The sequence below is a fragment of the Chrysochloris asiatica genome, unplaced genomic scaffold, assembly GCF_000296735.1.
Source record: "Chrysochloris asiatica unplaced genomic scaffold, ChrAsi1.0 scaffold00213, whole genome shotgun sequence".
In the NCBI taxonomy this organism is placed as follows: domain Eukaryota; kingdom Metazoa; phylum Chordata; class Mammalia; order Afrosoricida; family Chrysochloridae; genus Chrysochloris; species Chrysochloris asiatica.
Genome location: NW_006408731.1, coordinates 5,159,739 through 5,175,012, shown reverse-complemented (window position 1 = coordinate 5,175,012; position 15,274 = coordinate 5,159,739). Strand labels below are relative to the sequence as shown.

Genomic DNA, 15,274 nt, shown 5'->3' with positions numbered 1-15,274 from the left:
GCTGCTAATCAAAAGGTCAGTGATAACTACCAGCCATACCTCAGGAGACAGTCTGCTTCTGCAAAGCCTTAGCATCTCAGAAACCTCATTACCTGTTCACTATGGCAGTGGGTTTGGTTTGTTATCCCTGTGGTTATAATCCCATTTGGGCCTGGGTTTTTTTGTTATGTTGATGAAACAGTATTAGTGTTGTTGTTGTTATGTGCTGTTGAGTCCGTTCTGACCCAGAGCGACCCTGTATAGAGTTTTCGAGGAGCAGCTGATGAGCTTGAACCGTCAACCTTGCAGTTCAATCAGTTTTGCAGTGTGGCGCATTAACCCACAGTGCCACACCAGTATTAGTGTAGTCTATGCCTTTTGAGATATAAAAGAAGTGGATCAAGAAGCAAGCAGCAAGAAAGCAGAGACGGGGAAGATAGGTACCACGCCACATGAAGATCACTATGGAACCGAGGAATAGAAGCTGAAGAGACATGGACCTTCCCCAGAGCCAACACACAGGGAAAACCTTCCCCTAGAGCCGGTGCCCTAATTCAGACTTCTATTCTCCTAAACAGTGAGGAAATAAATGTCTGCTAAAGGCAGCCAGTTGTGGCATTTCTGTTAGTTAGCACTAGAGAACTAAGACAAAGGACAAAGTTGGTTCAGCAAGAGGTGATGCTGGGCCGGACATGTGAAACAATGCTGCCACATGTCATCCAAGAAACCCTCCAATCCCAGCTGGAGACAGGTGCTCCACTCAGAGGATTGTGTGACAGCCCCTCACCAGGCCAATGACATCATTCATGAAAGTGGATCCCTGTAAAGACTCATGGGATAGTGAAAAGTGCTGCTTTGAAAATTCATGCCCGCCATCAACCACACTGGTGTTAGATGACCCAGGAGGAGTGAAAGCCTTTCGTGTCAGATACTAGGGCCCCAGAGACAGGCCCTAAGAAGCCACACTTCCGTTCACAGCTCTTTATTTTGCCTCCTTGAAGAGAGAAGAAAAATTTTTACAATAAAAAGTCCTAAGGAAGCAGAGGGACGGACACTCCACTCTGACACCAGCGTCGTCATTTTAACCTCAGGGTCTGTTCAGCTTTCAGAAATAAAGTTAGACGAGGCTGAGCGCCTAGGAGGACAAGTCATTTAGGACAGCTGCTAACCAATAGGTGGGTGGTTCAAATCCATCCTGTGGCTCTGTGGGTGAAAGGCCTAGAGATCTGCTTCCATAAAGATTATGGCCAAGAAAACCCTGTGGAGCAGTGCTACTCCGTAAAATACGGAGTTGTCAAGTGTAGGGACTAACTCAACAGCAACTAACAGCTTATGCACTAGAGAATCTGGAAGTGCACTGATCTGGCAAGAGTCAGGGCAGTGTGACTCATTCCTTCATTCAGTGAATTATTCAACAAGCACTTCTCGGCTACTTGTGCCACGCAAGACAGTCTGGAGCACAAAAAGTACACGGTTTGATCAGTGACGGTCTCTGAAGAGTTTAACATTTTGTTTGTTGTTGTTGCTAAGTGTCATCAAGTCAGTTCAGACTCATCGTGACCCTGTATGCATTTTCTGAGGAGTGGGGCTGGTGACTTTGAACCACCGACCTTGTGGTTAACAACCCAGTGCTTATCCTACAGTGGCTACCCCTGTTTAGTGAGATGAGAAATATCTTGGATTCACAAGTATGTGAGCAAGCATGATATAAGGTACTGGATGAAAGCCTGAAATAGCCCTGGTGCCAGCGACTCAGAAAGGCACATGATCTCAGGCCCAATGAAAGCCCTGTGCAAAAATACAGCCAACTATGTCACCTGAGAGTCACGAAGCAAACTCCACTGATGGCTTCCTAAAATGCAAGGAAGGCAAGCAGTAACATTTATACCTGTAAGGAATAGAATAAAGAGCATTCGCCTCGTTCTACGCACGCACCAAGAACTCTGATCATGCTAAATGTGGCTCAGCACCTGAAGGGGTAAAAACATACCTCTGTATACTCTTTATAGCTCCTATTGATCTCACAGAGACTCTCCCGAGCGGCTTTGCTGGCAGGGGACGTTGCAAAGGCTTGCTTCATTTTGCTGGCACCGTCTTGGAGGCGTCTTTGGATACAATAAGCTTCATAGAGTTCATCTACCTGTCAGAATCAAAACAGGAAACACTAGGGATATAAATATTTGTCAGGCTTGAAAGAAGTTACATAAGACCATTGTTAAGTGCTTACAGTACTTGATGCTTCTGATCTGAACAAGGAGAATCATGTAGAAGTGTTATCTTTTTAGACTGAGATCAATCATTTCTGCATTAGTCACCATATGTTGTGGTTGTTAAGTGCTGTCAAGTCTGTTCTGACTCCTAGCGACCTTGTATAGGGTTTCCAAGGAGCGGCTGGTGAGTTTGAACTGCCTACCTTGTGGTTCAAACTGACTTTGGTGCCCAGTGCTTTATCCCATAGGATTCCAGCCACCATGATAGCCACCTTTTATTTCTAAAAAGCTTCAACTTTAATCAAATCTTTCTTTTCAAATTGTTATTGAGTGCCATTAAGTCGGTTCCAACTCATAATGACCCTGTATGAGGTTTCCAAGGAGTGACTGGTGGGTTTGAACTGCTGACCTTGTTGTTAGCGGTCCAGTGCTTATCCTACAGCGCCACACCAGGACGCCTCTTTTCAAATTATAGAAAATGAAAATGAACTTATCATTAGTGGACTGTGAGAGACAAATAATGGGTAATGAAGACGAGCCTTCTATATATGGAACAAATCCTGAAAGAGTTTGTAGTTTCACACCAAGGTGAAAACTTTGTAACATACTAGGCGATGATCACTGTATTTTAAAAGTATTGCCACAAGGTGATATTCACACATCCAGATTCAGGATTTTTTTTAAAGAAATAACTTGATGCCATTTATAAAAAGCAATTTTTTGTTAAAATCTTGGTTCAATAACAAAGAAGGGAAATGAGATTATTAACTATTTTTAAAGTTATAAAACAATTCTTAAAGTTAGAGTCCTGGTGTGGCACTGTGGGATAAAGCACTGGACCAAAAGTTCCGTTTGAACTACAAGGTTGGCTGTTCAAACTCACCAGTCATTCTTTGGACATCCTATATAGGGTTGCTATGAGTAGGAACTGACTCGATGGCACTTAACAATAACAAAGTTAAAGTGAAGCACAATTGTCAAAACTCAACAAACTGAGATCTCTTAAGAAACGAGATTTTTTCCCCTTATTTTTCTATACCCCTTTGCCCCTGTTAGTGCTACTATAAACACATCTCCAGCATCTACAAGTATGCTTGTAGAAAGATCATCTGCCCAACCTACAAGAGGAGGCTTCAAAATATTCATGGAAAAATTCCATAAAAAGATAATGGATTTTTTCCCATGAACTTTTTATTTTCTTTTTAAAAAAAGTTTTTATTGTGAATTGAGTGATAGTTTACATGAAAGAACATCAGTTTTACACTCGTTTCATTGCAATGATTATAATCTCCGTGCATCATCATTCAACAGTATTTGTTCCTAGACCCTCTGTTTTGTTTTTTATTTTTGGGGTGGGGGGATGTACACAAAAACACTCAGGAATATATAATCATTTAAACAATCAAAGGGCACATTCTGCAAACCTGCCTTCTAGCCACTAGCACTCAGCCTTTCTCTTTCCATGAGTCTAGAGTCCTCAGCTGCTCTCTCTCTCCATGTCTTCATCTCTGCCTTCATCTCTGGTGTTTCTGCTTCTCTGGATAGGGTTCCACATTCCACTCCTGCTCTTATTCCTTGATGGTCCTAGGGTCATCTGTTTCTGGACTGTATGATTAACTACTCCCCCTTTTTGTTACAAAACTTCTACCTTTATAGACGTGACAGTCACAATTATTCATGATAACAATTATTCACTATTGCAATTATAAGAATTTTATCCCCATCTCCTTTCACCAGACTTCCATGAACTTTTTAAAGCCTCTGGACATATATGGTCATGAGTGTAGTCCCTTGTGCCTACTCATACCTATCCATCTTGCCATTTGTTTGTAAATTACACCAGAATTTTAAAAACTAAATGGAAGCTGATCTAAAGTTATTTCCAATGATGTTTATCTCTGTGGCTTTGTTTTTGTCTTCAGTTATAAACACAGGAAGCTGACTGTAATCAATTATAGAAATTTTTAGGCAGATAACAAAGGAGGATTAGCAGAAGCAAACACAACCTATTATATTATGTCTAGGTCGGCAGTTACCTACCTGGGACCACCTGAGTTTTTGTTACATACTTGGTTCCCTCAAAAAGGAGGCTTTCACTGCAAATCCCGAAGATGGTGATGAATATACAGGATTTCAGAGTTTAAGCTGCTTTTTTGGCTCTGAAGGCAAACTTTTGACTAGTCTCTAAAATAGCATTACTACTGCCTGTTGGTAGCTGCTGTAAGTTGGGTCCTGACTCACAGCAACCCTATGTGCTACAGTGTAGAACGGCTTCATAGTGTTTTCTTGGTTGTAATCTGTACAGAAGTAGTTTGCCAGGCCTTTCTTCTGCTGAGCCAGGGGGTGGGTTCAAACTGCCAACTAATGGGTTAAAAGCAGATGGCAAGTTGCTTGTGCCACTCAAGTTCCTACTGTTTGTATCCAAAACCAAAAATAAAGCAACTGCCATGGAGTTGATTCCGATGCACAGCAACCCTATATAGGTGGAACAGATTCTAAGGATCATTTAGATGCAGTAGGTACCCTTCCTCACTCCCATTTTACAGAAGAGAAAGCCAAGGTCCACAGAGATTATATGGCCCAGAGGGTATGTGGAAGGAGCCCTGGTGGCACTGTGGATTAGGTGTTAGACTGTTAACTGAAAGGTCAGCGGTTCGAACCCACCAGCTGCTCCTGTAAAGACTGCATACTCTTGGAAACCCTTTATAGGGTTACTATTAGTCAGAATTGATTTCATGGCAGTGGGTTTGGTTTTGGGGTTGGATTATGTGGCAGAGCTAAGACTAGAGCCCTCTGTAAAACCACCCTGTCTCCCACTTGGCAGCAAGGCTGATGAGTGTGAATGGGAACAGTGTGATGTGAACAGGTATGGCTAATGGTGTCCTCAAGAGGAAATTTTGTCTAGGTTGCACCCGTAACTTCTGAGAGTGTCCAAATAAGGACACTCCATACAAGGCCAGTTGGACTTTGTGTGAACTGTGTACGATGAAAATATTGCTACTAAAGTTCTAGTTCATACATTCATAGATTTGTTCCAAACCTGTCTGTGTGACCAATGGATGCCTGTAGACAAGTTCTTTCAATAATACATGTGTGTTAGTCTCATTAGGGTGCCTTCAAAAAAAAGGTCTAGTCAAAACAGTGACTTCTAAAGGAATATTTCCTGAGACAGTTAATTTCAAAGCAGAGAGGTCAGAGATGGTGATTGTGTCTTGGGGTTGCAAAAAGGTAATCTTGATAGATTTTCTCAAAGGACACAGAATGATCATGAGGGCTTATTAGGAAGAGGTTCTAAGAAAACCGAAAACTGCATTAGTGAGAAAAAGGCTAGCAGGAAAGTTTAGTGGAGGAATTTTTCTTCCTTGACAATGTGCTTGCTCATTCTTTGACGGTAGCCAGAAGCATTCTTGGAGAATTTCATTGGGAAATCTTTCCTCATTCACCCTACAGTCCTGACCTTGCCCCCTTTAGACTTCTTTCTGTTCCTAGAAGTCAAAGAATGTTTAAAAAGAGCATGATTTGAGCTCCTCAAGGATGCCAAAACTGCCGTTTTGATGTGGCGTAAATCAAAGAGTGCAGAATACTCCAGGGATGAGTTTCCACTGCTGTTAAGTGGATTCATCTCATAGCAACCCTGTAAAACAGAGTAGAAGTGCTTCATAGGGCTTCCAGGGCTATAAATCTTTATGGAAACAGGCAGCCTCATCTTTCTTTGACCTGCTGATCTGTGGTTAGCTTATCAAACAGCATCACATCAGAACGCCAATAACATTGCAGCTTATAAAATTAACATATTGGGGATGTGTTGGTTAGAGGCATCTTACTCACTGCCATTGACTCATGTTGTTGTTGTTAAGTGCCGTCAGATTGGTTCTAACCCACGGTGACCCTGTATAGGGTTTCTGAGGAGTGGCTGGTGAGCTTGAATTGCCAACCTAGCAGTTCAAACTGATTTTGCAGTCCAGCGCATTAACCCACAGTGCCATGCCAGGACTCTCAGCCTGGTGACTCATAGTCACGCTGTATTACAGTTTTGAGGCTGTGGCTCTTAATGGGAACAGATAGCTTCATTTCTCTCCTGTGGAGAGACTGGTAGGTTTGAACTGCCCAATACTCAGCCCAGGAAAGGGTTGTTGTTGTTAAGTGCCATCAAGTCGTTTCTGACCCATAGCGACCCTGTATAAGGTTTCCGAGGAGCGGCTGGTGAGCTTGAACCACCTACCTTGCAGTTCAAACGGCTTTGCAGTCTGGCGCATTAGCCCACAGCACCACAGAGATGGAAATACCACCTTCAGAAGTGCATAGCCCTAGATGGCGAGTATGTTGAGAAACAACAGCTTCACATTTTGATACTTTTGTTTAAATTTTGTAGCCATCCTTTTTGACTCACCCTTGTATTTAGAAGGTTCAGAGCTATTCTCCAAATTGGTGCCTGTCTAAGGGAATAATTTGGCTAGAAAGTCAACTGCAAACTGTGCATATGAGGAAGAACAGAAGAAACCAAGAACTTTAGAAAGATTTAGGTTGGCGTGTGACAGCTGATTTTCAGTACTTTAAAGGCCTTCGTGAGGAAGTATGTTGTTGTTGTTAAGTACCATTGAGTTAGTTCCGACACATAATGACTCTGTAGGATTTCCAAGGAGTGGCTGGTGATTTGAACCATCAACCTTGTGGTTAGCAGCCCAGTGCTTATCCTACAGCACTGTGGTACTATACCGTATGAAGTATCAGAGTGTAAACTTGTAACATATGACATGTTTGTCGGGTCAGTTTGAGTCAATCTTATCTCTAGCCACACTACCTTGAGCTGTAAACCTATGTCAAGCACAGTACAAGCTACAGAACAAGCATTTAATGGATGTTTGCTGAACTGAAATATAGTCAAAATGGCATTAGATGATCAAGTTTTTGTTTTTATTATTCCTTTATCTTTTTTGCCTGTGGGAGGTCTTAATTGCTTAGCTATTTAGGAGTTAATTAAATAGGGAATTCTCCATGGGCTAGATGCTCAGCTCAGGCCAAAGGTGTATTGATCAGTCACTCCGAGCTAAAACACAGAGACAAAGACAAAACAATAGGAATGCCATTTACCTTACTAATGTGAAACTCCAGGCGTCTCATGTATCTTTCGATCGTTTTCATTTGCTGGAATTAAAAGAAGACGTTTGAAAAAGTACTGAAGTACAGCCATTTACAGTTTAATTATGCTAGGCTTCTGAAGTATGCCTTACATACCTGAAAATGCGAACTATGTCTCCATGCCTCCTAGTTTTGCTGCTATTTTAGAGCTTCTCTAATGTAACAACTTGGAAAGTGTTTTTTTTGTTTTTTTTTTTTAAGTACTGAATACATAGTCTCAGAGATGAACTTGAGTGGATTACCAGAATCCTTGTCTTTAACACCAAAGGAGACTGATTAATCAAGTAGAATTCTGGCAGGACAGTATAATAGAGTTTACTTAAATGCTTCCTAATAGCATATTTAATCGGTTCTAAGTGGGAATCCAACCCCTGTGCTTTTTTTTTTTCAGTCTCTGAAACTGGGATGTATTTCAATATCGCTACTGGCCAGGAGGCAGATAGCTTGTCTAAGCACGTGCAAAGATAATCAGTTGTTCATGTGTCATCTTTTCATTTGAGTCACACATATTGTTGCTATTGCATGCATAAAATTCAATTGCCCATTAAAATGTCATCTAAAGATTATACAATGATTCAGCAATAAAGTAAAGTAATTTTGTACATAGACAGACACGGAAACAGAGCAGCATCATATATGACAATAATGTAGAAGAATGCACATCTAGATGGGCTGCAAAGATTTACATCAATAAGTTTAAAATACAAATTTTAAGTGAAAAAGAAAGAACAGTGTCAGAATTGATTGGAATTTTTTTTCCCCTACTTGCACATAAAATAAATTAAAGATGTCACAGATTTGATTAAATGTAGTAGCTAATCCTTAGAAAACAACAGATAAGAGTCTCCAAACTTATCAAGACACTGACAAATCCTACAACCAGATGGCATTTTTATGGATGTGGCCTTAAGGATTTTATTGGATCTGTAGATGACAGTAGTATTTATCAGTCTTATTCAACAAAAGCCTGGAATTTTTTCCAGAAAAAGAAAATTCATCAGTTTTCTAAAATCTTATTGTCCCTAGAGGGTTCTTCCTTGACTACTATTTAAGGATACAGGGTTTACTTATTTTAGCAGCACCCCAACACAGAATGAAAACTTACCTTGTCTAGGTCGTACAACACACCCTAAAATAAAGAAAGAGAAATCTGGATTAAAACATATTTTCCCTCAAATCATCACTGATGTTACTAAAGAGATTTGGCCTGTGTTTCCGCATTATCTGTGGTCAGCCCCACAATGGAAAGCTTGGCTGAATTCCTTAACATCTACTTTAAAAGAGTACATTTCTGGATTACTTAAAAATTTATATGAAAAAAATTTTTTTAAGATAAGCACATTCTAATCGACTGTATACTCCAAGAAGATTTTTTAGCATGAAAAACATTTTTTCATGTCACAGCGAACAATTTAATAAATACGCATACTGACACACCAAACAACAAATGATGCTTTCCTTAGGTGCTATTTATTTTAGAAAATAAAAGGAAACTAGGTGCGTAGATCAGCTCACGGGGCTGGTGTTTGCCTCAAACCATGTAACTTGTCCACAGAAAGTAATTGTTAGGTACCACATGACTCACCTCATATGGAAGGCCCTCTCATACATTCTCAGAACACATTCTCAGAATCACTGGAACACATTCTAAGAAGTATGATTGAGGTTTTTAGAAGGAATTATTCCTTTGAGTAAACTTCACAATCTTGCAGGGGTGGGGCATGGGATATTTTCTCTGTGTCTTGAATACATTTCTGGGTTATGTTGCTGTTGTTGTTAAGTGACATCTAGTTAGATTAGACTCAGCAACCCTGTATAGGGTTTCCAGGGAGTGGCTGGTGAGTGGGAACCACCAACCTTGCAGTTTGTAGTCCAGTGCTTATTCTACAGTGCCACAAGTACTTACGCAGTTTGTAGTCCAGTGCTTATTCTACAGTGCCACAAGTACTTATGCATGCCTTTTTGGGGGACAACCCTGGTTACGTTCAAGGAGACGCTCCTTATTCTCCGTCCTGTGAAGCCACTCCGAACTTGTGAGGCAGAATTAATCCCTTTTTTTTTTGTCATCCCAGAGGGGGTTGTTTATTTCTGTTTTCACTTTTCCCAAAGTTAGACTTGCGCTGAGGTTTCGCTCATCTCCATTAGTCTGAGAAAGGCATGGTGTCTTACTTATATTTATGTCTGCTAGTGACTAATGCCTTTAAAAAGATAATTTATCTTATTTTTTGGTTGTTGTTATACAGCAGAACATATGGCTTGTATCAAATACCAGTAAAAATATTTTAAAAGGCCAATATGTATTTATAATCCATGTTCCCAGAGTTCTTCCCAGGCCTCTGTGCCCATTGGGGCCTTAAATTTTTCACTTTTTTAAAAAAAATTCTCTTCTCTTGAAGAGCATATAATGTTCATAAAAAAAAATACCAAAAACAGTGTCACCATAAAATGGCGCAGTGATCTGTGTGTTAAAAAAGACCTTGCTTGCTAGTTTAAGCATGTTATAATTGGCATTTGACAGTTCTTGAGGGTGGTAATATAGTTTTCACAAATGGTTTTTACACTAGGTTCATTTTCCTTAGAGTTGGTTTGGGGGTAGAGATATTACTCACACTGAAAGCCGAAGACACCAAGGAGATGCTCTCGAGTAGAACTAGAACCAGAACTTCCATTGGGAGAATTTTTAGGAACCACTGCAGTCCCTGCCTGACGCTAAGCTTTAAGTGTTCAGCTGCTATCAAAAAGGTTGATGGTCTGAACCCACCAGCTGCTCCCTGGGAGAAGGATGTGGCAGCCTGCTTCTGTAACGATTTACAGGCTTGGAAACTCTGTAGAGCAGTTCTACTCTGCCCTTTAGGTTCAAGCAATGATAATGAGTTTGGTTTTTTTCCCATGGGTTGGGGGAATCTGGGTGGTGCAAAGAGTGAAGCACTGAGCTGCTAACTGAAAGGTTGGAAGTTCAAGTTTACCCACAGATGCTTTGGAAATAAGGCCCAGTGATCTACTTTTTGAAAAAGCAGCCCTTGAAAACGTTATGGAACTCAGTTCTACTCTGTACACATGGGGATCACTATGAGTCAGAGTTGACTTGATGGAGACTAGTTTGGTTTTCATTTTGATGGAACACCGGGGCCCAGCTTCCTGAAAACCTTTGTCATTTTTCATCCAGGAGGACCATGCGCTGCGGTAGAGAATGGTCAAAGGCATTCCAAAGCTCTGAAAGTCATCCCATAAAGAATGCCACAAAGATTTGGGGGCAGTGGCAGTATCATTAGAATATAAAGTGTTCGAGCCTAGTTTATTTAAAGAGGACAAAATACATTTTAGTGTGTTTTCTAACAAAGAAAATAACAACAGTGATTGTTTTATAGAACCCTGCTAGCACTGAGTTAGGCATTGAGCCGTTAACCACAAGGTGAGCAGATCAAACCCACCAGCCACTCTAAGGGAGAAAGATGAGGCTGTCTGCTCCCATAAAGATTTACATACAGTCTTGGAAACCCTATGTAGGGTCACTATGAGTTGGAATTCACTCAATGGCAGTGGGTTTTTTTCTTAATTTTTTTGTTTTTAATTGTATAACTGCACGGCCTTGGTAGGTGTAGACTGTTCTTGGGTGTTCTGATGCCTTTAAACATTAAGGTGCAATATTATTTAGATGAGCAAGGAGTCCTAGCATGGTGATGTGAGTTAATGAGCTGGACTGCAAAGATGGTTTGAACCACAGGTCAGCAGTTCAAGCTCACCAGCTGCTCTTCGGAAACTCTATATAGGGTTGCTATGATTCAGAACTGACAAGACGGCACTTAACAACAACAACAATTTAAAAGAGCATATACACTAGAAACACTTCTTCACTCAGGCACATCGTCACAAATTCCTTCAGATAGAGGGACTTTGCATCCTGAACAACACAATGTGTATCTGATTTAGCCAAGAATTCTTCCAGCTTCACATATTGGTTACCCCCAAGCCTCCTTTTCCTTCCTGGCATCACTGACATATCACCTTTTTTTTTTTTTTTTTAACAGACTGGAAATAAAGCAAATGCCCTGGGTTTCAAGTTCTGTACTACCAATATACTACTAGAACACCAACTTTTCATTTTCTTATAAAATGAAAGTGGGCACAGGAAGTATGGCAAATATGGTTTGTTCTTAGCTACTAACACACTGGTGGTTTGGATCCCCTCAGAAGTGATGTGGAAGAAACGTCTGGCAGTATGCTCCCATAAAGACTGTAGTAAAAAAAGACTCTATGGAGCAGTTCTACTCTGAAATACATGCCATCGACAGGAATCAGAAATGACTTGATGACTGTGAATTTTTTTAGGGAGTTCTTAATTTTTTTTTTTTCTTGATTATAATAGCTATCTGGAAAACATAGAAATTAAGAAAATTTAACATTTCTTCCTTCTAAAACACACATCAGGATGTAGATTGCACTTTACCCCTGGGATGTGCTTTTCTTAAATGTTCCTCCCCACCCCTATGAAAGAGAAGATAATTAGCTGGGAAAAAACACTGTGCTAACATCCTAATGACAAGATGGTACCTACCAGACGAGAGTTTCTTTTCATGTCTTTTAATTGAGTTGTCAACTTGTCCAGCTCCGTCTGGTGAACCTCCAGATATTCACTACAAAGATAAGACGAGACATAATTGTGAACTCTGTGGCCATCAAGTAGAGACTGGTGCTAACTGCTGAAAAGGGATGACGAATCTGAGCCTTGTTCTGTAGAAGGCAGGTGGGGCAGGGAGTTCTGTATTATCTCAACCTTTCAGTAGTGTGAAAGCTCTAGCAGTTGCATCTCATACTACCCAGATGGGCATAAAAGAGAGCTTCCTGTGAGGCTAAAAGTCCAGAAAAGAAAAACCACTGGGGAAAGAAGAAGCAATACATCTAGAGCCTCAGTCTGGGCTCACCGGATTCTACCTAGTAAAATCAGCACTTAAAGAGATGGGTCTATACTGTGGCTACAACAACGGCTCAAACAATTGTGCTCACGGTGCAGGACTGGGCAGTGTCTCAGTTTATTGTACACAGGACCTCTGTGAGTCAGAGCTGACTTGACAGCACTTAACAACAACAACAACAACAACAAATACAACACTGACTGTAGATATGTCCCCAGACCAGGGAAGCTTTATTCTGGATAAATATTCCCTATGACATGCTCAGGAAGGTTTTAGACTCTTCTTCACTTTAAACACGAGAGTGAAAAAAAATGGAATTGAAAGATAATGGAAGTGTTCCAGGGACTTTTAGAAGCCCTCTCCTATGCCTGCTCACCATTGTTTAAGTGAAATGCAATACTGAACAGAGTTAAATATAAACACATTAAAAAAAAAATGGGTCTCCTACAGCGTTATGGATATAACATGGAAGCTTGTTATATTTCAAGTTGTTGGAATCCAATAAGACTTCCCCTATCTTGGTATAAGAACAAAACAACTACTCAGAGACATGTTAAAATGATCTCTCTCTCTCTCTCTTTTTTTCTTGATCCCCTGTGGGTGGTTTCTAAAGGAAAGAGGTTTCAGTACATTAGCAGGCTGAATGGTCTTACTCAAGTCCATGTTTCAAGGCCCTGTAGACCTCGTCCATCCTTTTAGGTTGAGGTTCTTTGGGGGTGCTGTTGTTTTTGTGCCCTAAATTGTGCATTTTCTTGATTTTGGCCTGAGGCTTCTTGAGAGCAGAGGTATTTTCAATGAAGGAGTTACACCTACAGAAAGAAAAGACGAAATTGTCAGTAGAGGGCATCCAAAGAAATGCCTCTGAACCATCTTGTGCTCATGTTCCTTTCTTTTAGGGAAGATACTATTCCCTTGTATATTAACAGAACTGAGGCAGCTATTGTCTACTTAGTATCTTGGGTTTAGCTTTGTGAACTGCACAGTAGCTCTATCCAGAATCAATGTTGGCTTCAGGTGATGCCCTGAGGCAGGCAAGGACAAACACTTCCAAGGAGAAATAATGAACAGGTAGTAAGAGATAAGGAGCTCTGGTAGTATAGTGGTTACGAATCCGGCTGCGAACCTCAGGGTCAGCAATTTGAAACTACCAGCTGTTCCACGGGAGAAAGATGAAGCTTTCTGCTCCCATAAAGATTTACAGCCTCGGAAACCCTGTACAGGGTCGCTATGAGTCAGAACTGACTCCACAGCACATAACAACAACACTAAGAGATAGGAGTCCTGATGTGGCTCTGTGGGTTAATGCGCTGGACTGCAAAATTGGTTTGAATCACAAGGTTGCAGTTCAAGCTCATCAGCCGCTTCTTGGAAACCCTATACAGGGTCACTATGGGTTGGAACCAACTTGATGGCACTTCATAACAATAACAAGTAAGAGATAGGGAGAGCACAGTGACTCCATACGATAAGCTCTGGAGTAAAACCACAAGGCCAGTGGTTTCAGCCGGCCAGCCGCTCCACAGGAGTAAGATGAGGCTTTCTGATCCCTGGAAGATTCAAAGCCTTGGAAACCCTATATAGTGTGGCTATGAGTCAATCTTACAACAAGTAAGATTGGAGCATAGTTTTTACTCTGGTGCACATGGGGTCACCAGGCATCATAATACACTCTATGGTAACTAGTAGCTAGTAGCATTAACCTGAACAAGGGTAAGTACTAAAAGCAACAACAACAACAACAACAAATGTGTTCCAAAAACGAATAAAGGAGCTAGCTGACTCAAGATAAATCTGATTCGATGAGAGGACACGTCAGGGAAATCAGAAGACTAACTTTCCCAACTGTATGTCTGCATGTCATCTACTCCCAGGATTCAATCACTTCATACTGTATATATTTCCCCAAATCTGAATGCAAAGGATGATGTGCTTCATCTGAAGGCAGTTTCAGGGAGGGAAGTGGTAGGAAAAGATGTACACATATATGGCTTGTTGTTGTTGTTGTTAAGTGCCGTCGAGTCAGTTCCGACCCATAGCGACCCTGTACAGGGTTTCCGAGGGTGTAAATCTTTACGGGAGTAGAAAGCCTCATCTTTCTCCCGCGGAGCGGCTGGTAGTTTCGAACCGCTGACCTTAAGGTTCACAGCCCGATTCGTAACCACTACGCTACCAGAGGCTAGTTTATCCGAAATCCTCAGCACATCTTTGCAGGAGGAATTCCAAATAATAGAAAAGAAGCTGTTGATGTTGGGCACTGCCCAGTCTCTGCTGACTCGTCGCCACTCTACGTGACCGAGTGGAACTGCCCTGCAGGGTTTTCTTGGCTGGAATCTTTATGGGAGCACGACGTCGTCAGGTGTTTCTCCCTCAGAGCCACTGGGTGCGTTTGAACTGCAAAGCTTTTGGTTAGTATGTGAAAGCTTAATGGTTGCACTACCAGAGTTCCTTAGAAAAGAAACGTTAGCATTTAATTTCGGTACCTTATGGGTTTTTTCCTGTGAAAAAGAGATCAAAATATTTGTGTGTGTGTTTCAAGTTAGCGCACACACGGACCCTCTGCACAGCATCAGGCCTTTTGTCCTTCTCCATCTGTGTCCTAAGAGAACAGTCCCCCTACTTACCTGGATCGCCGCTCCTGAAGGCCACTGAAACCTGCGAAGGACTGGCTTCTAATGATCCCATTGGGCCCTCCAGGTGAGAAGGACTGAGTTCCTACCAACATGATTTCTGGGAGTCTGGCTGGTAGACCTGAAAGACAGTGGGAAGATTATGGTGAGTTAAAGACAGGTTTGGACAAAAAGCACACTAAGCTTGTCAACAGTAATAAAAGGGGTTTGAGTGACGTAGGTGAAATGAGTCACGAGGCCATTAGATACGGGTTGACATCTTTCCGATGACATGTCCCTTCTAAGCCCAAGGGCTCAGTTTCCAGGTGAATTAAAATACCCACCTTCCAAGACACAAATAAAGATAAATTACACAAAATTAGCAATCACTTCAGGTTTTCTTCAGATAATCTTTTTTTTTTTCTTT

At 41.3% G+C, this 15,274-nt stretch overlaps 1 protein-coding gene across 3 annotated transcripts in view; it reads right to left on the bottom strand.

Annotated features, from left to right (window-relative positions):
* FAM65B (family with sequence similarity 65, member B) overlaps positions 1 to 14,981 on the bottom strand; it is a 76,305-nt gene extending 61,324 nt beyond the window's left edge. For all 3 annotated transcript variants that reach the window (XM_006872826.1, XM_006872827.1, XM_006872828.1), the window contains exons 1-6: positions 14,863 to 14,981; positions 12,895 to 13,050; positions 11,884 to 11,962; positions 8,434 to 8,457; positions 7,281 to 7,334; positions 1,970 to 2,119 (exon numbers count right to left, since the gene is read on the bottom strand). In XM_006872826.1, the coding sequence (XP_006872888.1) occupies positions 1,970 to 2,119; positions 7,281 to 7,334; positions 8,434 to 8,457; positions 11,884 to 11,962; positions 12,895 to 13,050; positions 14,863 to 14,963 (564 nt within the window). In that variant the 5' untranslated portion in view covers positions 14,964 to 14,981. The remainder of the gene's footprint in view (positions 1 to 1,969; positions 2,120 to 7,280; positions 7,335 to 8,433; positions 8,458 to 11,883; positions 11,963 to 12,894; positions 13,051 to 14,862) is intronic.
* Between the last annotated feature and the right edge of the window lie 293 nt (positions 14,982 to 15,274).